The sequence below is a fragment of the Cetorhinus maximus genome, chromosome 3 (genome assembly GCF_964194155.1).
Source record: "Cetorhinus maximus chromosome 3, sCetMax3.hap1.1, whole genome shotgun sequence".
Lineage (NCBI taxonomy): Eukaryota > Metazoa > Chordata > Chondrichthyes > Lamniformes > Cetorhinidae > Cetorhinus > Cetorhinus maximus.
Window position 1 is genome coordinate 154578381 of NC_135881.1, and position 23338 is coordinate 154601718.

The 23338-nt window shown below is 42.5% G+C and overlaps 1 protein-coding gene across 6 annotated transcripts in view; it reads left to right on the forward strand.

The window, feature by feature from the left end:
- The first annotated feature begins 14143 nt into the window (after nucleotides 1-14143).
- The window catches only part of LOC144678975 (uncharacterized), a 68026-nt gene continuing 58831 nt past the window's right edge, over nucleotides 14144-23338 (forward strand). For 4 of the 6 annotated variants that reach the window (XM_078539126.1, XM_078539129.1, XM_078539131.1 and 1 more), the window contains exons 1-2: nucleotides 14144-14219; nucleotides 22523-22969. In XM_078539126.1, coding sequence (XP_078395252.1) covers nucleotides 22749-22969 — 221 coding nt within the window. In that variant the 5' untranslated portion in view covers nucleotides 14144-14219; nucleotides 22523-22748. Of the gene's footprint in view, nucleotides 14220-14397; nucleotides 14684-14812; nucleotides 14835-22522; nucleotides 22970-23338 lie in introns of those variants that run through there. The other 2 variants (XM_078539127.1, XM_078539128.1) reach the window with 2 other exon arrangements.

Here is a 23338-nt window from a genome sequence, read left to right on the forward strand (position 1 = left end):
AAAATTCCTCGGATTCTGGAAAGGTTCCAGTGGATTGGAAAAATGTTAATATAACGCCCTTATTCAAAAAGGAGGGGAGGCAGAAAGTAGGAAACTATAGGCCAGTTAGTTTAACATCTGTCATTGGGAAATTGTTGGAATCCATTATTAAGGAAGTAGTAATGGGGCATTTGCAAAGTCAAAATGCAATCCATCAGAGTCAGCATGGTTTTATGAAGAGTAAATCGTGTTTGACTAATTTGCTAGATTTCTTTGAAGATGTGACAAGCTAAGTGGATAATGGGGATCCTGTAGATGTAGTATATCTGGACTTCCAGAAGGCCTTTGAAAAGGTGCCACACAAAAGATTAATACACAAGATAAGATCACACAGAGTTAGGGGTAATATATTACCTTGGATAGAGGATCGGCTAACCAACAGAAAGCAGAGAGTCAGGATAAATGGGTATTTTTCTGGATGACAGGCTGTAACTAATGGGGTGCCACAGGGTTCGGTCCTTGAGCCCCAACTATTTACAATCTATATTAATGACTTGGATTCAGGGATAGAAGGTACTCTAGCTAAATTTTCAGAGGACACCAAAATAGGTGAGAAAGTAAGTTGCAATGAAGAAATAAGAAATTTACAAATGGATATGGACAGGTTAGGTGAATGGGCCAAAATTTGGCAGATGGAATTTAATGTGGATAAGTGTGAGGTTATCCATTTTGGTCAAAAGAATAAAAAGGTGACTTATTATTTAAATGGAGAGAAACTTCAGAATGCTTCAGTGCAGAGGGATCTGGGTGTCCTCATGCATGAATCGCTGAAAGCTAGTATGCAGGTACAGCAGGTAATAAGGAAGGCAAATGGAATTTTAACATTTATTGCTAAAGGAATAGTGTATAAAAATAGGGAAGTGTTGTTGCAACTGTACAAGGCATTGGTGAGACCGCACCTGGAGTACTGTGCACAGTTTTGGTCCCCTTACTTGAGGAAGGATGTAGTTGCATTGGAGGCGGTTCAGAGGAGGTTCACTAGATTGATTCCAGAGATGCGGGGCTTGTCTTATGAGGAGAGATTGAGCAGTTTAGGCCTATACTCACTAGAGTTTAGAAGGATGAGAGGAGATCTAATTGAAGCATATAAGATGCTAAAGGGGATAAACAAAGTAGACGTGGAGCGGATGTTTCCCCTTGTGGGGCATTTTAGGACAAGAGGCCATAGTTTTAGGCTAAGGGGTGTTAGATTTAAATAAGAGATGAGGAGGAATTACTTTTCTCAAAGGGTCGTGAATCTGTGGAATTCACAACCTCAGAGTGCAGTGGATGCCGAGACGTTGAATAAATTTAAGGAGGAGATAGACAGATTTTTAATTAGTAACGGGTTGGAAGGTTATGGAGAGAGGGCAGGAAATTGAAGTTGAGGCCGAAATGAGATCAGCCATGATCATATTGAATGGTGGAGCAGGCTCGAGGGGCTGAATTGCCTACTCCTGCTCCTAGTTCTTATGTTCTTATGACCCTGATGTACTCCACCTGCAGGATGAAAGAGAGAGACGTGTGGGTTAGCATGGATGTACTAAGAGCATCCCTTGGTTAAGTCTGAAGGCCCCTTAACCCATCCCAGAGTGTGTTGGCCACCACTTGGATGGCCAGAGAAAAGTGCACTGCCTGGCTACCCAAAACCCCATCTTCCTCCGCCCCACTCCACCTGATCGATTGGCGGCAACTTTGACCACTGGACTGCATGCTGTGCTCTCAGCTCAGGCGCAGGAATTCTCCTAACCCATGCAGCAAGGCTGCACTGTTAATTTGAACCATGGGGGAGACTGGTCCAAACCTGAATGATGACATTGCAAGGGGCTGTGAGCGCCTCCACCAGTGACTGCTCTATGGTTAGCTTTAGCAAGGAGATTGTACAACTTGCCCAGTCATCCAACTGTTCTGCAGTCCACTTAGTTTGCAGTCTGTGCCTAAGGGGTGAAAAGCTCTGGAAAACTTGGTTGCACTTTGGTACTTCTGCGTTGCTTGAGTGGGCAGATAAGCTAGAGGCCTGACTCCAGTCATATCAATGTGGCTGCACCTGAACTGTGTTAGCTGCAGAGGAATGGTCACTTTATACAAGATTTCCCTAATGTGTGGCCGCTTCCCCCACCCACCCTCCCCACAACCTGCACGTGCTTGTGTGCTACCTTCAACTACAGGGCAGCCTTTGCAGTCCCCCCAAACGTGCCTCAACCTTGAAATCCAACAGGCATCCCTCTTAAGGGCTCCGTAATGTTACTGTGCGCTCACCTCCGAGTTCCCCATAAAATGCAGGCAGCCAAGTGCACGCCTTTTATATGCTGTTGTGAAACATGTCCAGGTACAATCATACTGACATGGCCAGACAATCCAGCAGGGTGTGGGGGTTTGAGTCCGGTGGGCTACCGATGGGCTAGTCTTATAATGATATGCTGATGTATTACAATGAGGTTCCCAACATCCGATGGCAGGAAACATGGCCCGCCATCGATGGGCTGAGAGGATGATGGCAAACTGGTTTCACAATGTTATGAAACTAATTCTTGGCCTTGTCGCCATATTATCTGCTCATGTGACCAAACATGTCTGACTCCAGCAGACATGGACGATTCCGCCCAATTTCCCAGACATCATAATCACCATCCCTGGGAATGTTCTGTCCAACCAGCAGGACAAGCCCACCAGAGTGGCAGCACAGTGGTATACAGTCAGGAGGGAGTTGCCCTGGGAGCCCTCAACATTGACTCCAGACCCCATGAAGTCTCATGGCATCAGGTCAAACATGGATAAGGAAACCTCCTTCTGATTAACGTCTAATGCCCCGCCCCACTCCCAGTTGACAAATCAGTACTCCGCCATGTTGAACACCCCTTGAAAGAAGCATAGCGGGTAGCAAGGGCACAGAAAATATTCTGGGAGAGGACTTCAATATCCATCACCAAGAGTGGCTCAGTAACACAGCTACTGACCGAGCGGCCAAGTCCTAACGGACATAGCTGCTAGACTGGGTCTGCAGCAGGCGGGAAAGGAACCAGCAGGAGGGAAAAACCTACTTGACCTTGTCCTGAGCAATCTACCTGTTGCAGATGCATCTGTCCATGACAGTATAGGTAAGAGTGACCACCGCACAGTCCTTGTGGAGACAACATCCCACCTTCACATTGAGGATACCCTCCATTGTGATGTGTGGCACTACCACCGTGCGAAATGGGATAGATTTTGAACAGATGTAGCAACTCAAAATTGGACATCCGTGTGTCTATCAGCAGCAGCAGAATTGTATTCAGCCACAATATGTAACCTTATGGCCTGGTATACCCCCCACTCTAGCATTACCATCAAGCTGGGGATCAACCTGGTTCAATGCAGGAGGGTATGCCAGGAGCAACACCAGGCATACCTAAAAATGAGGTGTCAACCTGGGTGTGACAACACAGGACTATTTACGTGTCAAACAGTGGAAGCAACATGTGATAGAAAGAGCTAAGCGATCCCACAACCAATGGATCAGATATAAGCTCTGCAGTCCTGCAACATCAAGTCGTGAATGGTGGTGGACAATTAAACAACTAACCAGAGGAGGAGGCTTCATAACTATCCCCATCCCCAATGATGGGGGAACCCAGCACATCAGTGCGAATGACATGGCTGAAGCATTTATAACCATCTTCAGCCAGAAGTGCCAGGTGGATGATCAATCTCGGCCACCTCCTGAGGCCTCCAGTATCACAGATGCCAGTCTTGTCAATTCAGTCCACGTGGTATCAAGAAACGGCTGAAGGCACTGGATAATGCAAAGGCAATGGCTTTGACAACAATTCCAGCAATATTGCTGAAGACTCGTGCTCCAGAACTAGCCACGCTCCGAACCAAGCTGTTCCAGTACAGCTACAACACTGGCATCTACCCCACAATGTGAAAAGTTGCCCAGGTATGTACTGTCGACAAAATGCAGGACAAATCCAAACTGGCCACTTACCACCCCATCAGTCTACTCGATCATCAAAAAAGTGATGGAAGGTATTGTCAACAGTGCTATCAAGCGGCACTTACTCAGCAATAACCTGCTCACTGGATCTCAGTTGGGATTCCACCAGGGCCACTCAGCTCCTGACCTCATTACAGCCTTGATCCAAACATGAATAAAAAATGCTGAACTCAAGAGGTGAGATGAGAGTGACTGCCCTTGACATCAAGGCAGCATTTGACTGAGTGTGGCATCAAGGAGCCCTAGCAAAGCTGAAGTCAATGGGAATCAGGGAAACTCTCCACTGGTTGGAGTCATACCTAGTACAAAGGTGATTATAGGAGGTCAATCGTATCAGTTCCAGACATCACTGCAGGAGTTCCTCAGGGTAGTGTCTTAGGCCAAACCAATTTCAGCTGCTTCTTCAATGACCTTCCCTCCATCATAAGGTCAGAAGTGGGGATGTTCACCAATGATTGCACAATGTTCAGAATCAGTCTGTGTCCACATGCAGCAAGACCTGGACAATACTCAGGCTTGGGCTGATAAATGGAAAGTAACATTCATGCCACACAAGTGCCAGGCAATGGCCGCCTCCAACAAGAGAGAACCTAACCATCTCCCCTTGGCATTCAATGGCATTACCATCACTGAATCCCCCACTATCAACATCCTGGGGGTTATCATTGACCAGAAACAGAACCGGACTATGTTAGGGGGAAATTAAAAATACTAAAAGAGAATACAGTAAGAATTTACTGAAAAACCCCTAAAATCTCCAGACAGACATGGCTGCTAAACATATTAAGAGTTGAAGATTACCAGATGAACATTGCACAGCCTTGAGAGTCAGACTGGAGACAAAAGTATGACATAAATTAGGTTAAGTGTACTCCTCTCTCAGATAGGGAAGGGGCAGATGGTTTTAGCTTAGATATGGGAAGATGAACAACGGACAAAGACGGGGCTTTGATGAAACACAAACAGTCTTGAGTTGTAAGAACCAAGGTCTTTGTGTACATGTTTTAATTTTGATTGGATAATATAATTATGTATACATCCTTTAGAATAATTGGTTAGCAAAATCACATGTGTATGTACTCAATAGGATAGAGGTAATGGAACCGGTGTGTTGGTTACCAATTGGATGTATTCAAATGTACTCAAATGTGTTATGATAAGAAAAAGTACAAAAGTAGTGAAATGTAATCAATCTGGGAGCTGAGTCTTCATTCTTAGGAATGATTGCGGCTCCCTGGCATACGCTTGAATAAAACCAGCTAAAAGGAAGCCTGAGTCTCTCTGGTCGTTGCGGAATCGGAGAGTGTAACTTCTCCTCTTCAGTGGCCTCTGTGGTCATTTTTGTAACTTAAAAGAAATGAATTGATCTAAGTTTCGAGAGCTGTTTGTGCTGAGGAGAGAGAGAGAGAAAGGGGGTACTCCTAAGGAAGTTCGTGAGCAGTGATAGGTATGAGCAGAGGAAATGTGAGCTTCAGCCAGTTTGGTTGTCCCTGCAGATGGAGCCTCCAAGATCCCTTTATTCCCCCCACTGCTACTTGAAGTTTCGTTTAGAGTTAAGTTCAATATTATATATGTGTTTGTTTGTGTGCAAGGAAGCATTTGTATGTGAGCTTTAACGTGTTTTCGCCTCTAAATTGTCATTTGTGTGTGTAGTTCAGCACTTAAGAGTCAAAAGCCCCATATTAGATTAAAGGAAAAGTATACTCAAACTTTCCAAAGTTTTGAGTATAAGGTTTGAGTTGAGATTTCTGGCAAAAATTGCAATTTGAAGGTATTGTAAAGATAAAACAGGGTTTGCCGTTGTTTGAGATGAACCAACCTTTGTACCACCCCCTTGCAGACTAGTAGGGAATAACCCTCATCACCAGCTTCCAAGCTGATTGGGATTAATACATACGAGTTGGTATTCTAAAATTCTGAGGAAAAAAAAAGATTGCCTGAAATTCAAAAGGATTCTAGGAAAACCAAAAGACATAAACACACGATCTAGGTGGTTCAAATGGATAAAAAGGGGTTTCTTTTGAAGAGATGAATTAAATATTAAAGGAAATCTGCATTCCAAAAGCACTGTAATTTGAATTTGGGACAATCTTGAGATGTAAAGCGCAGTGTAATTTAACAGGTTACTTTTGATTAACGGGGATGCTATCCAAAGATAAAGAATGTGTCGATAAACATATGGGACTTCTAATCTGGATACAAATCATTACAGATGAATGAGAGGTTGTTTTAATTTTGATAGTGTAAATTACAGTTCTTACAAAGTTTAAAAATTTGAGGTTTGGTTCTTGATAAAGTTCTCAAAAGGGAATTTTCATTTTAAAGGGTTTTTGACAACAATTGGCACTAATTCAAATGCTGCAAGCTTTTGTATTTGTAAGTCTGTTCCCAAAAAGTGAAGTTAAGCTCAAGACCTTGACAAAGTTTGGCAGAAATCCAATTTTTGGCCAAGATAATGAATCTGGGATAATGCTAAAAAAAAGTCAGACATAATTTAGTGGGTTACTTTTGAGACAATAAGATGTTGTTTAAGAAGAAGATAAGGAAGCAGAACATGTCAATGCCTGATTTCTGTTTTAAAACTGTTATGAGAATACTTTATTGGACTGTAAAGTCTCTCCAGACAACCTGAACAAGATAAGATGGTAGCTATTGCATGTGTAAAATGGTATCAGGAAAAGATTAAGGGTAGAAGAAAGAGTTAGGGAAAGAGGACATCATAATGTACAAACTGCTTTAAGTGAACTGAATTTGATCATCTCGCCATCAACTGAGACATTGGAGCCACACAGGGGAAGATAAGCAAAGATCTAGAGACAGAGATCCCCGTTGATATGGTATAGTTAATATGGCCTAAAGAGTAAGGAAACATTTTAAACAATCAAGACAATAGAGAAACTGACCTTAAGAGAATCTTAGGATGATCGTGGTCAGGAAAAAAATACCGTAGAGGTCAAACTATTCAGAACCTGTAGTTGAGACAATTGAAGGGTAAGGAGAAATAATACTTAACTACAATTTACCACAAGATGGATACAGGTAAAGGGAAAGCTAGAAGCTCAACACCATCCAGAACAAAGCCACACACTATCCTGACTTGAAACTATATTGCCATTCATTCACAGTCGCTGGGTCAAAATTCTGGAACTCTCATCCTAACAGCACTGTGGGTGTACCTACACCACATGGACTACAGTGATTCAAGAAGGTGGCTCACCACCACCTTCTCAAAGACAATTAAGGATGAGCAATTAAGGCTGGCCTAGCCAGCAATGTCCACACCCAGCGAATGAATACATTTTCAAAAATACAATTGACATAACATTAACTTGTTATTCTCATCTTTTCTTTAAATTAAAACTTTGTGATGCAAACAACCTTTCGAAACTAAAGAAAGAAAAAGTAAAGTCCCATATCTACTACTTCTATCAGCGTCTGTGTTCCTGTCTTTTTGTTTTCCTGGCTTCCTGAGCTGTACTCAACTACCCAGCTGGAAGACTGGCATTGGAAGCATCATTAAAAAAGACTAATTTCACACCTTTCAGGTCACCTAGTGCTGAAAACTTGAGAACACATTTCTCTGAATTTAGTTGCTTTAATGTTTTATTTGCCCTCAAAACCTCTTCAGTTGTAATGTGTTTCATCATAGTACTAAGTTCCAATACATCATAACTAGCATCGTGTCTTGTCTGAGTACACAGCCAATTTAACTGTCAAATTAAGTCTCTTAATTGCTCTGTTTCTTCTTTGGATGTCAGGTCAAATTTCTGTAATGACCTGGCCGCATTTATCAGATACAATTATAGATACTTTATTGGTATGATTGTCGATTCAAGGTTACTCCTAACCTATTCTGATCAATGTCTAAGCCGTATAGGCTTTCAATCCCTGACTTCCAATCTTAAATTTCCCTTTTTATCTTACCTATAACAAATTGGTCAAATTCTGCAGAACCTCCCCTATAGAAAATCTAGACGTGTATTATAAAGATGCCTGCGAGTTTCTTTTTTGTGATAGAAACAAACAGAAATAGAAAGAGATAGGAATGGATAGTAGAACATTGCTGGATCTGCTTTTAGTTGAATCCAGCCTACTTTCAGCGAGACAGACCTAATTGAGAAACACCATATCCTTGATGCATCATTCAATCCACAAACATATTAGTTTAATTTCCACAGCTTCCCTTCTACATCACTCACTTCTTTAGGTGGTTTCAAAACCCTTCTCTTTGAAACTTTTCACCCTGCAAAAATGTAGCTTTTATATCAATTCACCTACATTCTCACACATATGTAGCTAAGAGAGCTAAGAATATCTTCAAGATCACAGTTCCTGATGTGGTGAAGTCCACTCTAACATGTGATAACTAAGTTTCTTTTTGAAAGCCCAAGCCACTAATCTCGCTTTAGCTTTACATGTCCCATCTGGGAGCACCTTTCCCGTACATATCTGCCTATATGATAAGGCTGGCTGTCCCCTATGTGGCACTCCAGTAGCCACTAAATTCCTTCCAACCGCCCAACTCTCGTCATTTTGCCTCTCTTATTGATTCATCTTCTAATTTGTTTGCAGCCACCAAAACTTCCTGATCATAAGGGCTTCCATTTCTAGTAGTGGTCCTGGATTATTCTGTAGTCCTTGTTTTGTTGCATAGCTTAGTCCAACCATAGCTTCTAATTGCCCTCCTATCTCTTTCTGGACCTGCTGCTACAGGACCTCTTGCTCCCACGGTCAGAGGTTCTGTTGCCAGTATGTGATCGTTTCCTCATGCTAGAGTCACCTCCAGATCCATTATGGATGCTCACACTACGTTTTCGTGCTTTCCAGCATTTCACCTCATTCTGCCAGTCCATAGATCTTACCTCTTGTCCATCATCTTGGACATTTAGCCAATGTTTGAATTTGCCAGTAGTTTCCCTGATATCCCTACAATGGTTGCAACCCTCTAGTCACTGGACCCTTCTGGTAAGTACGTTACCTTAGTTCCAACTTTAGGCAGTTATTCTTTGCGTACAATAGCCCTATCCTGTGCATCAGTATCACTTTGTCTATCACCATCCTACATTTTATCTACCATATTCTGTTCCTCATAATTGTCAAACGACCATGTGGGGTACAGGGTGCCTCATCACCTTGTAGTAATTTTTCAGATTCTGAAATTTTATAATCAATCCCGGTTTGACTACCATGTTGCAGAATCACTGTCGTCCCATCATGTCCTTTCGCTTTACCTGAACTTTTCCACTCTTTCTCAATCTCTCTTGTATAATCTACTAAATCCCCAGGATTAAAGTTTATCTCTGATGGATTTATGCAATGCCATAAGGCTTTCTAAATTTTCTGTGAGACTTCTGCCTTGATGCATGCCCTTCACCTTGCATGTAGGGCATTTAAGTGTGCAGAAAAGACTAATTTTAGTCCAATTTGAGACTCCTTGTATTTCACATGCCCCCCACAACCCCCACCCTGCTGTTGAAAACATGCCCAGTGGAGGGCCATATAATCCAGGCCAAGGAACTTTATTTTGTAAATCAAAAATATAAAAGATGGTATTTCAACACTTAAGAGAAATTAAACGATCAGATGTTTTTGGAAGGATTGACGTGATTTCAGAGAGACTTGGATAAATCTGAAGAGTCCAGAAACTAAAAATAAGCAAGGGCAGGGGTAGATGCAACACCTGACCTTTCACCTCCTCCCTTCCAACCATCCAAGGCCCCAAACACTCCTTTTAGGTGAAACATTGATTTACTTGTATTCTTTCAATTTAATACACAGTATTCATGGCTCACGTTGTGGGTTCCTCCACACTGGACAGACCAAACACAGATTGGGTGATTGCTACACCTCTAACTTTTTCCAGTAATGATGAAAGGCCATCAACTTGAAACATTAACTTTGTTGCTCTCACCACTAATGCTGCCTGACCTGCTGCGATTTTCCAGTATTTTTTTTTAATATTTCCAAGCAGTTTTTGCTTCTGCCTATTTCTAGTTTGAGTTCTTAAATGCAAAGGGCCAGATTTTAGTCTCCCAATGGAGTTGCAAGTTAGGTTGTGAATTGCTGAATGGAATTTTTTGCTGGAAAAACAATTTTCCTGGCCAGTTCCGACCTCACACCATTTCGTGTGACCTTTTAGTGGGATGGGAAGGCTTTGGTTTCCGAGATCGGGATCTCCGTTGTGAGGACCAAGGAAAATTATATTTCCTTCTGGACACCATTTTTGTGTGCTGGTGTGGGGTTTGGAAGCTCTAAAAGAAATACACCTCCTTCGAGAGTTTGTGACCATTTGGGGAAGCCTGCTGAGTCTGGAACATTCTGATAGGCATTTTGACACTTTCAGATAGCACTGCTAGATGCCATATTGTAATACAGATCCAGTGATTCATCATAGAGATCTGTCCTGCAAAGTTGTTGAGCCTTATATTAACCAGCATTGTATTATTTGTTGTCATGCATTATAGTATTTTTCCAATTGTCAAAAGCCTCAGAATGCATTAAAATGAAAAAAAAAATGTCCTGTCAGCCTCTGCTGTCATGTTTTGTGCTGTTATTTAAATTGACTGACAGCTCTGGATGTTAAAAAAAACCCTGCTTATGAAAGTTGAAAAAAAAATTGCACCCACTCCCCTCTGCTGATTGACAAGCAATCTACTTTGAAATGGAAATGGGACACCATCTGATCTGTGAGTTTCATGCAATGTAGCTGAAAATGTTTATTATAACAGCTGAAGCCATTATGAATGCTTGGCTGGGTTTCAAAATCTGTTAATGGCTTTAGTTCAGCAGGAGGTCTATTGATTCAAGAACAATTGAAACTTTTAAGAGGTTGTAATATCAGAATATGCCGTTGATGTGTTTGATTGTTTTCTTTTGACAAACCTATTAGGTACTTAAATTTTATTCTTTACATTGGAGTAGGTTTTATCCCAATATCAATGTGTTGAATTCAGGATTTTATTAATTTTTTAGAGACTTAACTTTTTCCCCAATGACTTTAAAATCATTCCCATTGCTACTGCATAGCTTCTGCAGTCTGTACATAGTGGATATTGGGTGAGTGGCAATGGAGGATACATGTGGGCATGGAAGTGGTATGGGGATCTGAGGAGACATGGAGTGGCATAGGGATTTGAGGGGACATGGGGTGGTAGGTGGGGGTTGAAGAGGCAGGGGGTGGCATGGGTGATCTCGGGAACATGAAGTGACATGGGGGTGGGTCAGGGGGGGTGAGGGTTGAGGATTAGATGACCTTTAAATGATGTTGGAAGCTTGGCTGCTCTGTTGGAGAACAGAAGTGGGCCTTCTAACCGGCCTGCCTCCACACCTGCACTCCTCACACACTCCATCATGGTTTGCAAAATGCACTGCACACCTGAATCCTGTGTGAAAAGACAAAAAGCCTTGGCAAAGTCATACATGGGTCGCGTGTGCATTTCAGAAGGCACAGAAGTGCGCAGGTTGGGTTGTCCTGAGCCCACACACAAATCCGGTCCAAAGTCTCAGTCTTAACACCTTCAACTTGGAAATCATCCCTCACCAGTTATTCTTTACTTTAATATTCTGGAGTCTTCTTCAGGTTCTTTCTTGTCTCACCTTCCATACAACATTAATCCATCTAAGTACTATACCTTATTGCAAGCGTTCCCTATTTTGGGGTTAAAAACCTAAACAGGCATCACTCACAATAAGCATATTTTAATTTCTTGAGAAAGATTATTAGTTGGAAAAAGTTACTTTCCTAAAATAATGGCAGAGAGACAAAGTGAGATAAGGATGCTATTTTCTAACAGATCTATGTGCTTCACCTTTGTCATTAATAATATGATCCTTTATTCAAACATGTCAAGTCTGGATGTACTTAGCTCTGGGTACTAACTGAGACTAGACACTAACTGTGAAAGATCATTTGGCCTCATAGTGCTGTTCTGGAGTACCCATGCTTCTTAGCATTAACTATTGCTGTTTTCCCTTTTCTCAGACCTCAGCATACTAAAAGACCTTGGTTGGAAATTTGTAGGCCCCCCCAAGGAGGGTTCCCCCATGGCAGGGCCAGTGAGCCATTGAAATCTCCGTTCACATTGGTGGGACTGGAAGATCCCGCTGGCGTGAGGGGCTGGAAAATTCCGGCCCTTGTTACAGTACTTTAAGCATTTTCAACACTCTCTTAGGCAGCTTCACCAATGGCAAGAAGTCCAATCTGAAAGTGATACTCCAGAACGGTCAAGGCACCTAAAACGCATTTTCAAGATGCCAATAACCTGCTCTACTGTGTTACGGGTCTGTACATGGCTGTTGTTGCAGTGTCTTTTGGACTCCATTTGTGTACGCCAAATGAGGGTGATCGGCCACCTCCTTAAGGGGCCCTTGTCCCCGCGAAGCCAATCACAAACTTGCGTTGTTGTATGAAAAAGCTGAGGCAGCTGCAAATTCCACAGTACAAAAGAATAGCCGCAGCTTCCAAGATACCATGCACACACGTACAGGAACGCCTATTTATGAAAATCATCCACTTGATGACTTGGTGCCCTTATGACGACGTGGGTGCAGTCGATAGCCTCCTGTACTTGAGGAAAGCCTGCTAATTCCACAAAACCTCTGTGACACCACATCTATTGGGAAGTTTACGTGCTCCCCCACCCAAGCAAAGAAGGCATCTGTAACTGTCCTGATGCATCTTTGTGCGGCTGATTGTGATACACCGCAGAGGTCTGCAGCTGACCCCTGGAAAGATCTGGCAGCATAAAAATTCAGAGCCACTGTGACCTTAAGTGCCATTGGCAGGGCATGAGGATCCGCAGACTATGGTCCCAGATCTTGTTGCTCAATGGCACATATCTCAGCAACCAATTCCCAGTTTAATCTGTGCATCTTCTGCATGGAGTCGGGAAATGCAGGCCAGTGTCTTCATGAGCACGAATTTGGTAATTTTTAAAATCCTCATTTAGCTCACCAATCACTCTGTGGGTGTAAGTACTCCTCTTCTGGCTCTGAGCCATAGAGAGTTGGAAATCGTCAGTGTTTCAATTTCTAGCCTGTGTGCTGAGTCAACCGGGATGATGGTGGTTATGATTTGAGTCAGCGTTTTGTGGTAGAGAATGAGGCTGCATGGCCTCTACTTGTTTCTATCATTCTATTATTCACCTCTTATTGAGTCCAAGCCCTGAAACTGGTTCAGGAATGTTGGATCTGAACTGAGTTTATGACAAAGTGCCTGTGAGAAGTATCCCGAATACAGCTCTTCCCATGATGTCTTGGTTTGGTTCAGATTGTTCTGTGCTGGCCAGTTTTGGCACCTGAAGTACAAATATAGAATGGCTCTGACTGTGGTTCCCAGTTTAAACTCTCCCCTTCATGCAGTACCGGAGTCCAAGGAGTGAGAGAGAAAGAAACAGGTTTGTTATAAATGTTATTGACTGCAGACTTTGACTGCTCTTGTGCAGTGTGGGGATTCTGGCTTTTGTTTCAGGGTGAATCAAGATTATTACTGGTTACAGGTAGGATATCAGTATTGCATATGTTACTTTCAGTTAGGTACCACTGTAGGTTATGAGGACAATCTGACTGTTAACCCAGTTATCAGTAAAATTTCAGTGAGTTACCCTTAGTTATTGGTGGTTTTTCCTCCCACCTCAGGTTTCCCCCATAATTACCCACCCTCTTCTCTGACCTTGATTTCCTTTTCTGGGCCACATGGATACTTCCTGGTTCTCAGAACTTCTGGCACAGCAGCTACTGAAGAGAAACCAGAAACATCTGGGGATCCAACCTTTATATTATAAATGCAATAACATTTACAGGTGTCACAGCTGTCCTGCGGCCAGAATGTCATGTAATCAACCCTCCAAAAATGCCTCCAGCCAGAATTGTCCATGACTTCCAGACCAAAATGGCACTTAGCTTTCTGATCCCTCCCCTGTTAGACCAAAAACGTTTGCCTTATGTAATTGTTGCCATTAACATAAAAACATCAGTTCACATAAATAATTAATATACTTCTGGGCTCAATAAAGACTTCAAAGTAACTTCTGGAAATGAATCTTGTATTTAAGTTAAAAGTGAGCTAAACGACATTCATTTATTAACATAAATGTAAAACGTAAGTGGAAAATGTGGAATTTAAACTGAAAGCGAAATTAAAAATGCTTTAATGGAGATCACTTCCTATGAGGAGGAGTGGCCAGTGAAAACGCAAGCACGGAACATGACGGCCGAATTTTAACAGGTAATGAAAGCAGTCGGACTGTTCACAGACCTGTAAAGGAATACTCTTTTACTCCTGTTGTTTATGAGTAGAGTTTGAGATTATTGCTGCCGCAAAGGCCGAGTATGTGGTGTTTAGTGTGTGTTTTTTGGGTCAAGGAATTTCCAAAACCGAAACTGATGTCCACCGAATGCAATAAAAAGTAATCAAATGATACCTTGTGATCCGAGACTGCGCTGCTGCTGAAATGTTATGAATGCGAATATTTTGCCCACACTCGTGCGCTGTACTCGGCTCATGTAAACTATATCGGTTGGCAGCACTGTTTCTGGAAATATACAAATATGCAGAAGATATCGCTTAAAAATATAACTCCTAAAGGAAATGACTCGGTTGAAACATCCTGTGGAGATATAAGTGGGGGCTGCGAACAGGCCGGAGAAGTTAATAAATGTCTGCTACCGATGTGAGGGGAGCGAATTATGGTAATTTTTTGAAGCGGAAGTGGCCAGCAGCAAATTTAATTCTCAATTTTAACTTTTGCGTGTCATAGTGGTGTCCTGAGCCTCGGAAAATGCAGTGTATTTGTGTACTACCTAATGTGCGTTAGGATTTAATCTCACCCTGTTCTGGAGAGTGAGTAAACAAAACTGCCTGCCTTGTATCTCAGAAATCATGGCGTGGAAAATCTTTGGTAATGTAGGAAGGGTGATATTTTGTGTGTTTATACAGTTGAGGTGATAAATTTTTTGGCCTGATATAAATAATGTTGTCATCAGACTTGAAAGGTAGTTGAAAATTTTGGAGGATATCAGCTGATTTTAAAATCAAATCAACATCAATTATAAATGGCAACACTCCCATCTCCAGGCTTCAGTTGGGAGTGGGAATTACTTTTAGTCCAATAAGCTTTAGTTGCAACAGTTTTGAGAGGCCTTGACAATAGAGAAGGGCAGAACTGGGTGTTAAATATTCCTGGGTACAAGGTGTTCAGAAGAGATAGGAAAGGAAGGAAAGCAGGAGGGATGGCGGTAATGGTTAAGGAGAGGATTGCAGCGCTGGAGATAGAGGATGTCCCAGAGGGTTCAAGGACAGAATCAATTTGGCTAGAGCTAAGGAACAAAAAGGGTGCAATTACATTGCTCATGGTTGTCTACAGACTGACGAATAGCGAGAAGGACGTAGAAGCACAAATCTGCAGGGAAATTACAGAAAAATGCAGGCATTATAGAGTACTTATAATGGGGGACTTTAATTACCCGAATGTAGACTGGGACAGTGGTAGTGTAAAGGGCAGAGAGAGGAAAGAGTTTTTAGCTTGTGTTCAGGAGAATTTTCTACAGCAGTATGTGTTCAATCCAACAAGAAAGGAGGCACTGTTGGACCTGGTTCTTGGAAATAAGGTGGGCCAAGTAGATCAAGTGTCAGTGGGAGAACATTTAGGAGACAGTGATCATAAGGTTTAGGATGATGGTAGAAAAGGACAATGTGCAATCCAGAGTAAGAAAAATTAACTGGAGGAGAGCCGACATTGATGGGGCAAGAACAGATCTGGGCTGGACAGACTGGAACCAAAGGTTGCCAGGAAAAACTGTAGCTGTAACTGAACTGAAGCTGGGCTACCTTCAAAGATGAAATAGTTTGGGCACAGTCAAGTATATTCCATCAAAAGGGAAAAGTAGGGCAAACAAATCCAGAGTTCCCTGGATGAAAAAGGAGATTGAAATTAAGATAAAGAAAAAAAAAAGTGTGCTTATGACAGGTGCTGGGTAGAAAATACAATTGAAAACCAAGCAGAATACAAAAGGTTTAGAGGGGAGGTGAAAAAGCAAAGAGAAGCAAAGAGGGATTATGAGAAAAGACTGGCAGCCAACATAAAAGGGAAATCCCAAAGCCTTCCATAGGCACACAAATAGTGAGACTGCTAGTTCTGTCCTGGGTGATTGTCTCTGGAGGCTTCCCCACCACTGAAGTTGGACTGGCTGGTCTGTGGTTGCTGGGCTTATCCTTGCAACCTTTTTGAGTGGGGGCGTGGGGTTTGCGGTTCTCCGGTCTTCTGGCACCTCCCCTGGGTTTGGGGAGGGCTGGAGGATTGTGGCCAGTGCAACTGCAGTTTCCGCTCTTGCTTCCTTCATGCATCCCATCTGGTGGTAAAAGAAGATGTAGGATTAGGGACCAAAAAGGGGATTTACACATGGGGGCATGGCTGAGGTGTTAAATGAATACTCTGCAATTGTCTTTACCAAGGAAGCAGATGCTACCGAGGCCATAGTGACAGAGGAGGAAACTCTGTCACTAGAAGGGTTCAAAATTGGCAAGGGGGAAGTATTGGATAAAGTTCAGTACTTAAAGTTGACCAGGTGCCAGGACCGGATGGGATGCTTCCAGGGGTGCTGGGGGGCGGGGGGTGGGAGTGGTGGTTGCAGGGGCACTGGCCATGGTCTTTCGGTCTTCCCTGGACTCAGGGGAGGTGCCAGGGAACTGGAGGGTTGCGGACATTGCGCCTTTGTTCGGAGGGAGTTGTGGGGATGGGCCCAGTGTTGCAGACGGGTCGGTTTGGCTTCGGCGGTGGGGAAGCTTCCGGAGACGGTTGTTCAGGATGGAATTAGTAGTCGCATGGAAAACTGTGGGTTCATTAGGAAGATCCAGCAAGGGTTTCAAAGGGGAAATCGTGTTTAACTAACTTGTTGGGAGTTTTTTGAAGAGTTAACAGAGAGGGTTGATGAGAGTTATGCTGTTGATGTGGTGTTTCATCGACTTTCAAAAGGCATTTGATACAGTGCCACACAACAGACTTGTGAGAAAAGTTATTGCTCATGGAATTAAAAGGGACAGTAGCAACGTGGATACAAAATTGGCTGAGTAATAGGAAACAGGTGAATGGATGTTTTTCGGGCTGGAGGAAAATTTGTAGTGGAGTTCCCCAGGGGTCAGTATTGGGACCCTTGCTTTTACTGATATATATTAATGATCTAGATCTTGGTGTGCAGGGGACAATTTCAAAGTTTGCGGATGATACGAACCTTGGAAGCATTGTCAACTGCGAGGAGGACGGTATAGAACTTCAAAAGGACATAGACAAGTTGGTGAAGTGGACAGATAGGTGGCAGATGAAGTTCAATGCAGAGAAGTGTGAGGGGATGCATTTTGGTAGGAAGAACATGGACAGACAATATAAAATAAGGGATGAAATTTTGAAGGGGGTGCAGGAGCAGAAAGACCTGGGTGTATATGTGCATAGATCATCAAAGGTGGCAGGATAGATGGAAAGAGCAGTTAATAAAGCATATAGTATCCTGGGCTTTATTAATAGGGGCATAAAGTACAAGAGGAGGGAGGCTATGCTGACCTTATATAAGACACTAGTTAGACCTCAGCTGGAGTATTGTGTACAGTTCTGGGTGCCACACTATAGGAAGGATGTGAACACATTGGAGAGAGTGCAGGAGATGTTTACAAGAATGGTTCCAGGGATGAGAAACTTCAACTAAGAGGATAGATTGGAGAGATTGGGACTGTTCTTCTTGGAGAGATGAAGGCTAAGAGGAGATTTGATAGAGATGTTCAAAATCATGACAGGGCTGGACAGAGTAAATAGGGAGAAGCTGTTCCTGCTTGTGAAAGGATCAAGAATTAGAGGGCACAGATTTTAAGTGTTTTGCAAAAGAAGCAAATGTGATTTGAGCGAAAACTTTTTCACGCAGTGAATGGTTTGGGTCTGGAATGCACTGCCTGGAAGTGTGGTGGAGGCAGGTTCAATTGAGGCATTCAAGGGAGCATTAGATAATTATTTGAATAGAAACAATATGCAGGGGTACGGGGAAAAGGCAGGAGATTGGCACCAAGTCATAAAGCTCATTCAGAGAACTGGTGCAGACACGATGGGCCGAATGGCCTCCTTCTTCACCGTAACATTGTAATTCTGTGCTATGCGGCATTTGTATGTAGTATACATGTAGTATGAAAGGTAGGATGTGGGGAGGACACAGGCTGCAAAGAGGTATAGACAGGTTAAGTGAGTGAGCAACAAGATGGCAGGTGGAGCATATAGGGAAGTGCAAAGTTATTCACTTTGGTCATAAGTTTAAAAAAGTAATTTTTTTTGATAGCTGAAAGACCTGTAAGTGCTGATGTTCAAAGAGACTTGTGTGTGCTTGTACAAGGAATTTAGAGAGTTAGCATGCAGGTGCGGCAAGCAATTAGGATGGCAAATGGCATGTTGGCCTTCATTGCAAGGAGATGGGTGTACAAGAATAAGGAAGTCATTCTGTAATTGTACAGGGTTTTGGTGAGACCACATCTGGAGTCCCGTGTGCAGTTTTGGTCTCTACATTGGTCCCTGAGATGAGGGGGTTGGCCTCTGATGAGAATTTGAGTAAATTGGGTTTATATTCTCAGGAGTTTAGAAGAATCAAAGGCGATCTGATTGAAACATACAGAATTCTGAAGGGGCTTGAAAGGATAGTCACTGAGAGATTGTTTCTGCTTGTTGGGGAATCTAAATTATGGAGGCACAGTCTCAGGATAAGGGGTCGATCATTTAAACCTGAGATGAATAATTAATTCACTCGAATTAGATATGAACATATATACATATGAATTAGGAGCAGGAGTGGGCCACTTGGCCCCTTGAGCCTGCTCCGCCATTCAATAAGATCATGACTGATCTGATTGTAACCTCAGCCCCACATTCCTGCCTACCCCTGATGACCATTCACACCTTTGTTAATCAAGAATCTATCTAGCTCTGCCTTAAAAATATTCAAAGACTCTGCTTCCACCACCTTTTGAGGAAGAGTGTTCTAAAGACACGACCCTTCGAGAGAAAAAATTTCTCCTCACCTGTCCTAAATTTTTAAACAGTGGCCCCTCGTTCTAGATTCTCCCACAAGAGGAAACATCCTCTCCACATCCACCAAGACCCCTCAAATCTTAAAGGTTTCAATCAAGTCACCTCTTACTCTTTTAAATTGTTGTGAATCTTGGGAATTCTCTACCCCAGAGGTTTGTGGCTGCTCCATTGTTGATTATATTTAAAGCTGGGATAGACAGATTTTTGGTGTCTCAGGGAATTAATAGATATGGGGACTGGGCAAGAAAATAGAGTTGAAGCCCAGGATCAGCTGTGATCGTATTGAATGGTGGAGCAGACTCTGGGCAGTGTGGTTTACTCCTGCTCCTATTGTGTTCTTGCGTTAACTTCTGCAGGATCTTAATGCCATGATTACTGCATGTATTGATCACTTTCTTTAACAAGGAGATGCCTCCGTAATCGTTGAAGTCACTGCAATCCTTTTTGTTTTTGTAACAAGGTGATTATTTTGCATCACACACATCTTGAGGCATGAATCTTTCATTCCAGCAGAGACACAAAAGTTCATGGAAATGCTGCAGCAGTGCCAGTTTTCCATTTTTGATTAATTTAAGTGGAATGTCACCATTTCCTAGGGCTTCATTACTGGCAACATGGTCAATGGCCTTGTTGAACTCTCCAGTGGCAGTGCTCCACCTACCTTTCTATCTGCTTGCTAGGTTCAGTGATGATCAACCGTCTTTGTTTTCAAGGGAGATGATTTGATTGCTGCTGGACATGTTGCTTTCTTAATTCCGTCATACATTTCTCTAGCATCCCCAGATTCAGCAGCAGTTTGTATGCTGTTGCAGAGTTTCAACTAGTATTAATTGGCAGTGCCGGTCAGTCTGCTGAGACTTAATTCTGGCAGCTCTGAGAATATCATGATTTTGTTTGCTGGGGTCTTGCTTGTAGTTCATGAGAGTTCTCTTCGTGGCTGCAGTAACTGGCTCCATTTCAGTCTAATGAGCCTCAAACCAGGCAGCATTCCTCTGATCTCTTCTCGTACATGGAGTGCAGAGTTATAGAAAGTGTTTCGCCACTTTGATAGCTCACACTTGGCCGTTGTTGCCTGAAAGAGACTGATAGAGGATGTTGAGGAACTCCTGGGTCCTTTCAGGTTCGGTGGTACTGCGAGTGTTGATGTGAGAATGACCTTTCTTCTTGGAGTGGTATAGCTTCCTTGACAGAAGCCTGATCTTGCTACACACCAGGGAGTGGTCAGTGTGGGACACTGTTGAGGGTGGTATGTCTGGTGATGATGAGATTCAAATGGTACCAGTAGTGTGATCTCTGATGTCTCCAGGACACCTTGTGGCATTGTGTAGTTTGGAATTAATTGTTTGTCACAGAATCCATGGAAACGGCATTCCAGCAACCTTTGTCCATTCTCATTCTTCTTGCTGATTCCCTGGTGCCCTCTGCACATTGGCCAAGCTGTGTAGTCGGTACCAAACATTGTGTTGAAGTCCCTAAGAAGTACAGTCCCTCAGTGCTGGGAATTCTGCTGATGGCATCATCAAGTGCCTCATAGAATTGATCTGACCAGATTACAGACCCTGTAATCATGCATCTACCCTGAGTCTCAGTGTGGCTTCAGGGTTGGTAGATCGCCAGTTGGCATGATTTTCTCACTTCGTTAGTTACAGAAATCCCGTGAACAGCGCAGACCACTCTACATTGCCTTGATAGACTGTACCAAGGACTTCAACCTTGCCAGCAGACAGATTCTTTAAACTGCTGTGAAAAATAGGCTGCCTGCCTGGACTCCTGGGTATCATTTCTTCTTTCCGTGAGAACATGCACAGTTTCATCAGTTACCATGGAGCATCGTCGGAGGCTTTCAAGATCAGCATTGGGGTAAAGCAGGGCTGCTTCCTGATGCCAACTCTCTTTGGCATATTTTTTTCCATGCTGCTATTGTATGCTTTGGGTGACTCAAATGAGTGTGTCTACCTGCATGCCAGAGTTAATGGCAAGTTGTTCAACTTGGCAAGACTGCACGTCAAGACCAAAATGCATAATGTCCTAGTCTGTGAGTTGGGTGTTTGCTGCTGATATCGAGCTGGCATCCCATACCAAAGTATCCCATACCAAAGTTCACTTGCAACAGCTTGTAGATCAGTTCTCCAGGGCCTGCAAGAAGTTTGGACTGCCAATCAGTGTCAGGAAGACCAAAGTTATGGGCCAGAACATAGAGACTTCACCTTCCATCAAAATTGACAACCTCACTCTGAACGCTGTTGTCAGCTTCACATACCTTGGATCAACAATTACCAGCAACCTGTCCCTTGATGCCGAAATCAGCACCAGGCTTGCTCTAATGGTGGAACAGGCACAGTGAGCTGGATGGCCTACTCCTATGTTCCTTAGTGGATTGAAGCAATGTGTTACCTGAATGCAATAGCAAGTATCTTGTTGCACTTTCTCCAAAACCAATATATTCTCTCTAAGGTGTGGTGCCCAGAAATACTTGCAGTATTACAGGTGTAATCTAACCAGGGCTTTGTATAGCACAAGCATGCATTTTTACCCCCTTGTGTTCTAGTCCACTAGATATACGTTCCATTAGCCTTTTTGATTATTTTTCTGTACTTATTTAGGACATTTTAATGATCTGTCTAAACAGGACATCTTTCCTACTCTTCCTTATATTGTTGTTCCCTACATGAACAACAACAACTGGATCCTTTCCTCTCTCTCTCTCTCTCTCCAATAACCTTTCAAGTGGTTCGAGTTGTCCCTCACATGCTGCCACCCATGGTGTTCATCAGCAGAAACTGTCTACCGTTGTGCACTTTTTTGAGCCACACCCAAGTCACAATTTACAACTGCTGGTTCAGCTTCCAGCTGAATTGCATGGTGGACGTCAAGTAAAGGTTAACTTAGTAACTTGGCAGAGTAAAGAGGCAAAGTTTAGATGTGCCTAAGTACAATGGTTGATGTGATAGAAGGTCAAAAGCATGCTGAGGACATTAGTATGCACCAAAGAACACACCTAGCATTATGCTGTCAACCATGTGTTGGCGCACTTGGATCTCACTTTGCACATGTATAATATCCTGTACTACATAACTTGACCTACTTTTGAACTATACTTAATTGATCAGTATGGCTTGCTGCTAAATGTGATAAAAAGTATAATATACATTGTTCAAGTGTGCAAAGTTAAGAGTCGCCATTAAGCATGAGTACGATCTGTTTCGTAAAAGTGACCAGTACAAAACCCAGCTAAAAAAGTAAATTTGGGGTTAGCCCTCTGAATCACCACTCTTGTATTTAAATAGTTAAAATTTACATTAGTGGTTTGCTGTGCTTTGTACATGTTCTGGACCTTTATACTCAAAACTTAACCTCCGAATGTCACAAGAGTCTCAAGAAGTTACAAATTGATAACTTATGTTCAAATAGGAAAATAAGAATATACAATAAGTCAATTCTGGTTTATTAACTCAATACTTTTCTGTTCTAGGTCTATGGAAATAAATGCATTGGTGAAATGAGATTGGTGAATTCCTACAGCCTTTACACCAAGGAGTGAACACCTAGTTCAAGCACCTGTATGCCTTGTACTCCTTTTATAGTTGCATTTAAACAAATTTGGAAGTTCTGGTGAATGTCCATAAAGGTTACACGGTATCTATACCCAACAGCAAACAGGGATCCAAACATGGATTAGCATTCCACAAAAAATTAAAATGGGGAATTTTTGTTGTATGGATACTTCCCATCATAGTGAGCAAGGACCTGGAGCACAAAATGAACGGGAAGCTTTATTAAATTCTGCGAATTCACGCAATGCATGTGTTGAAGAGCAGCCAACATCTCCACAGAAGTCTATTTCCAACAAGAATCCTATAGACCTGCAAAATAAAATTGGCAATGAAGATGTAAATAATGGTGTTGTTCCAATGAAGAGGTAAATTACCTTTCCCACCCCGCCTTCCGTTCTGATTTGATCAGCTTCACAGCCATTAGGTCTGTTAGATTAGTAATATGACCTTTTTCATAGTTCTTCAGTATAATATTTATATCTTCAAAGGAGTTTTTTTTTCAATCCCTTTAAATTCAATCTTGATTTTATTCAAATTTTAGGTATGTTAACAGGAATTCTTAACTGTGCACCCTGCATTGCTGTACAGCCCAGTCTTGTGACTGCACTACTGGGGCCTCATATCTTTGATATTACCAGCTTCCCTGCTTACAAAGCCTCACTGTACATCAGTGGGTGCGTTGTGACTGAATCCATTATTTTATTTGGTTTTCTTTTGTGCTTAGGAGCGTTTCA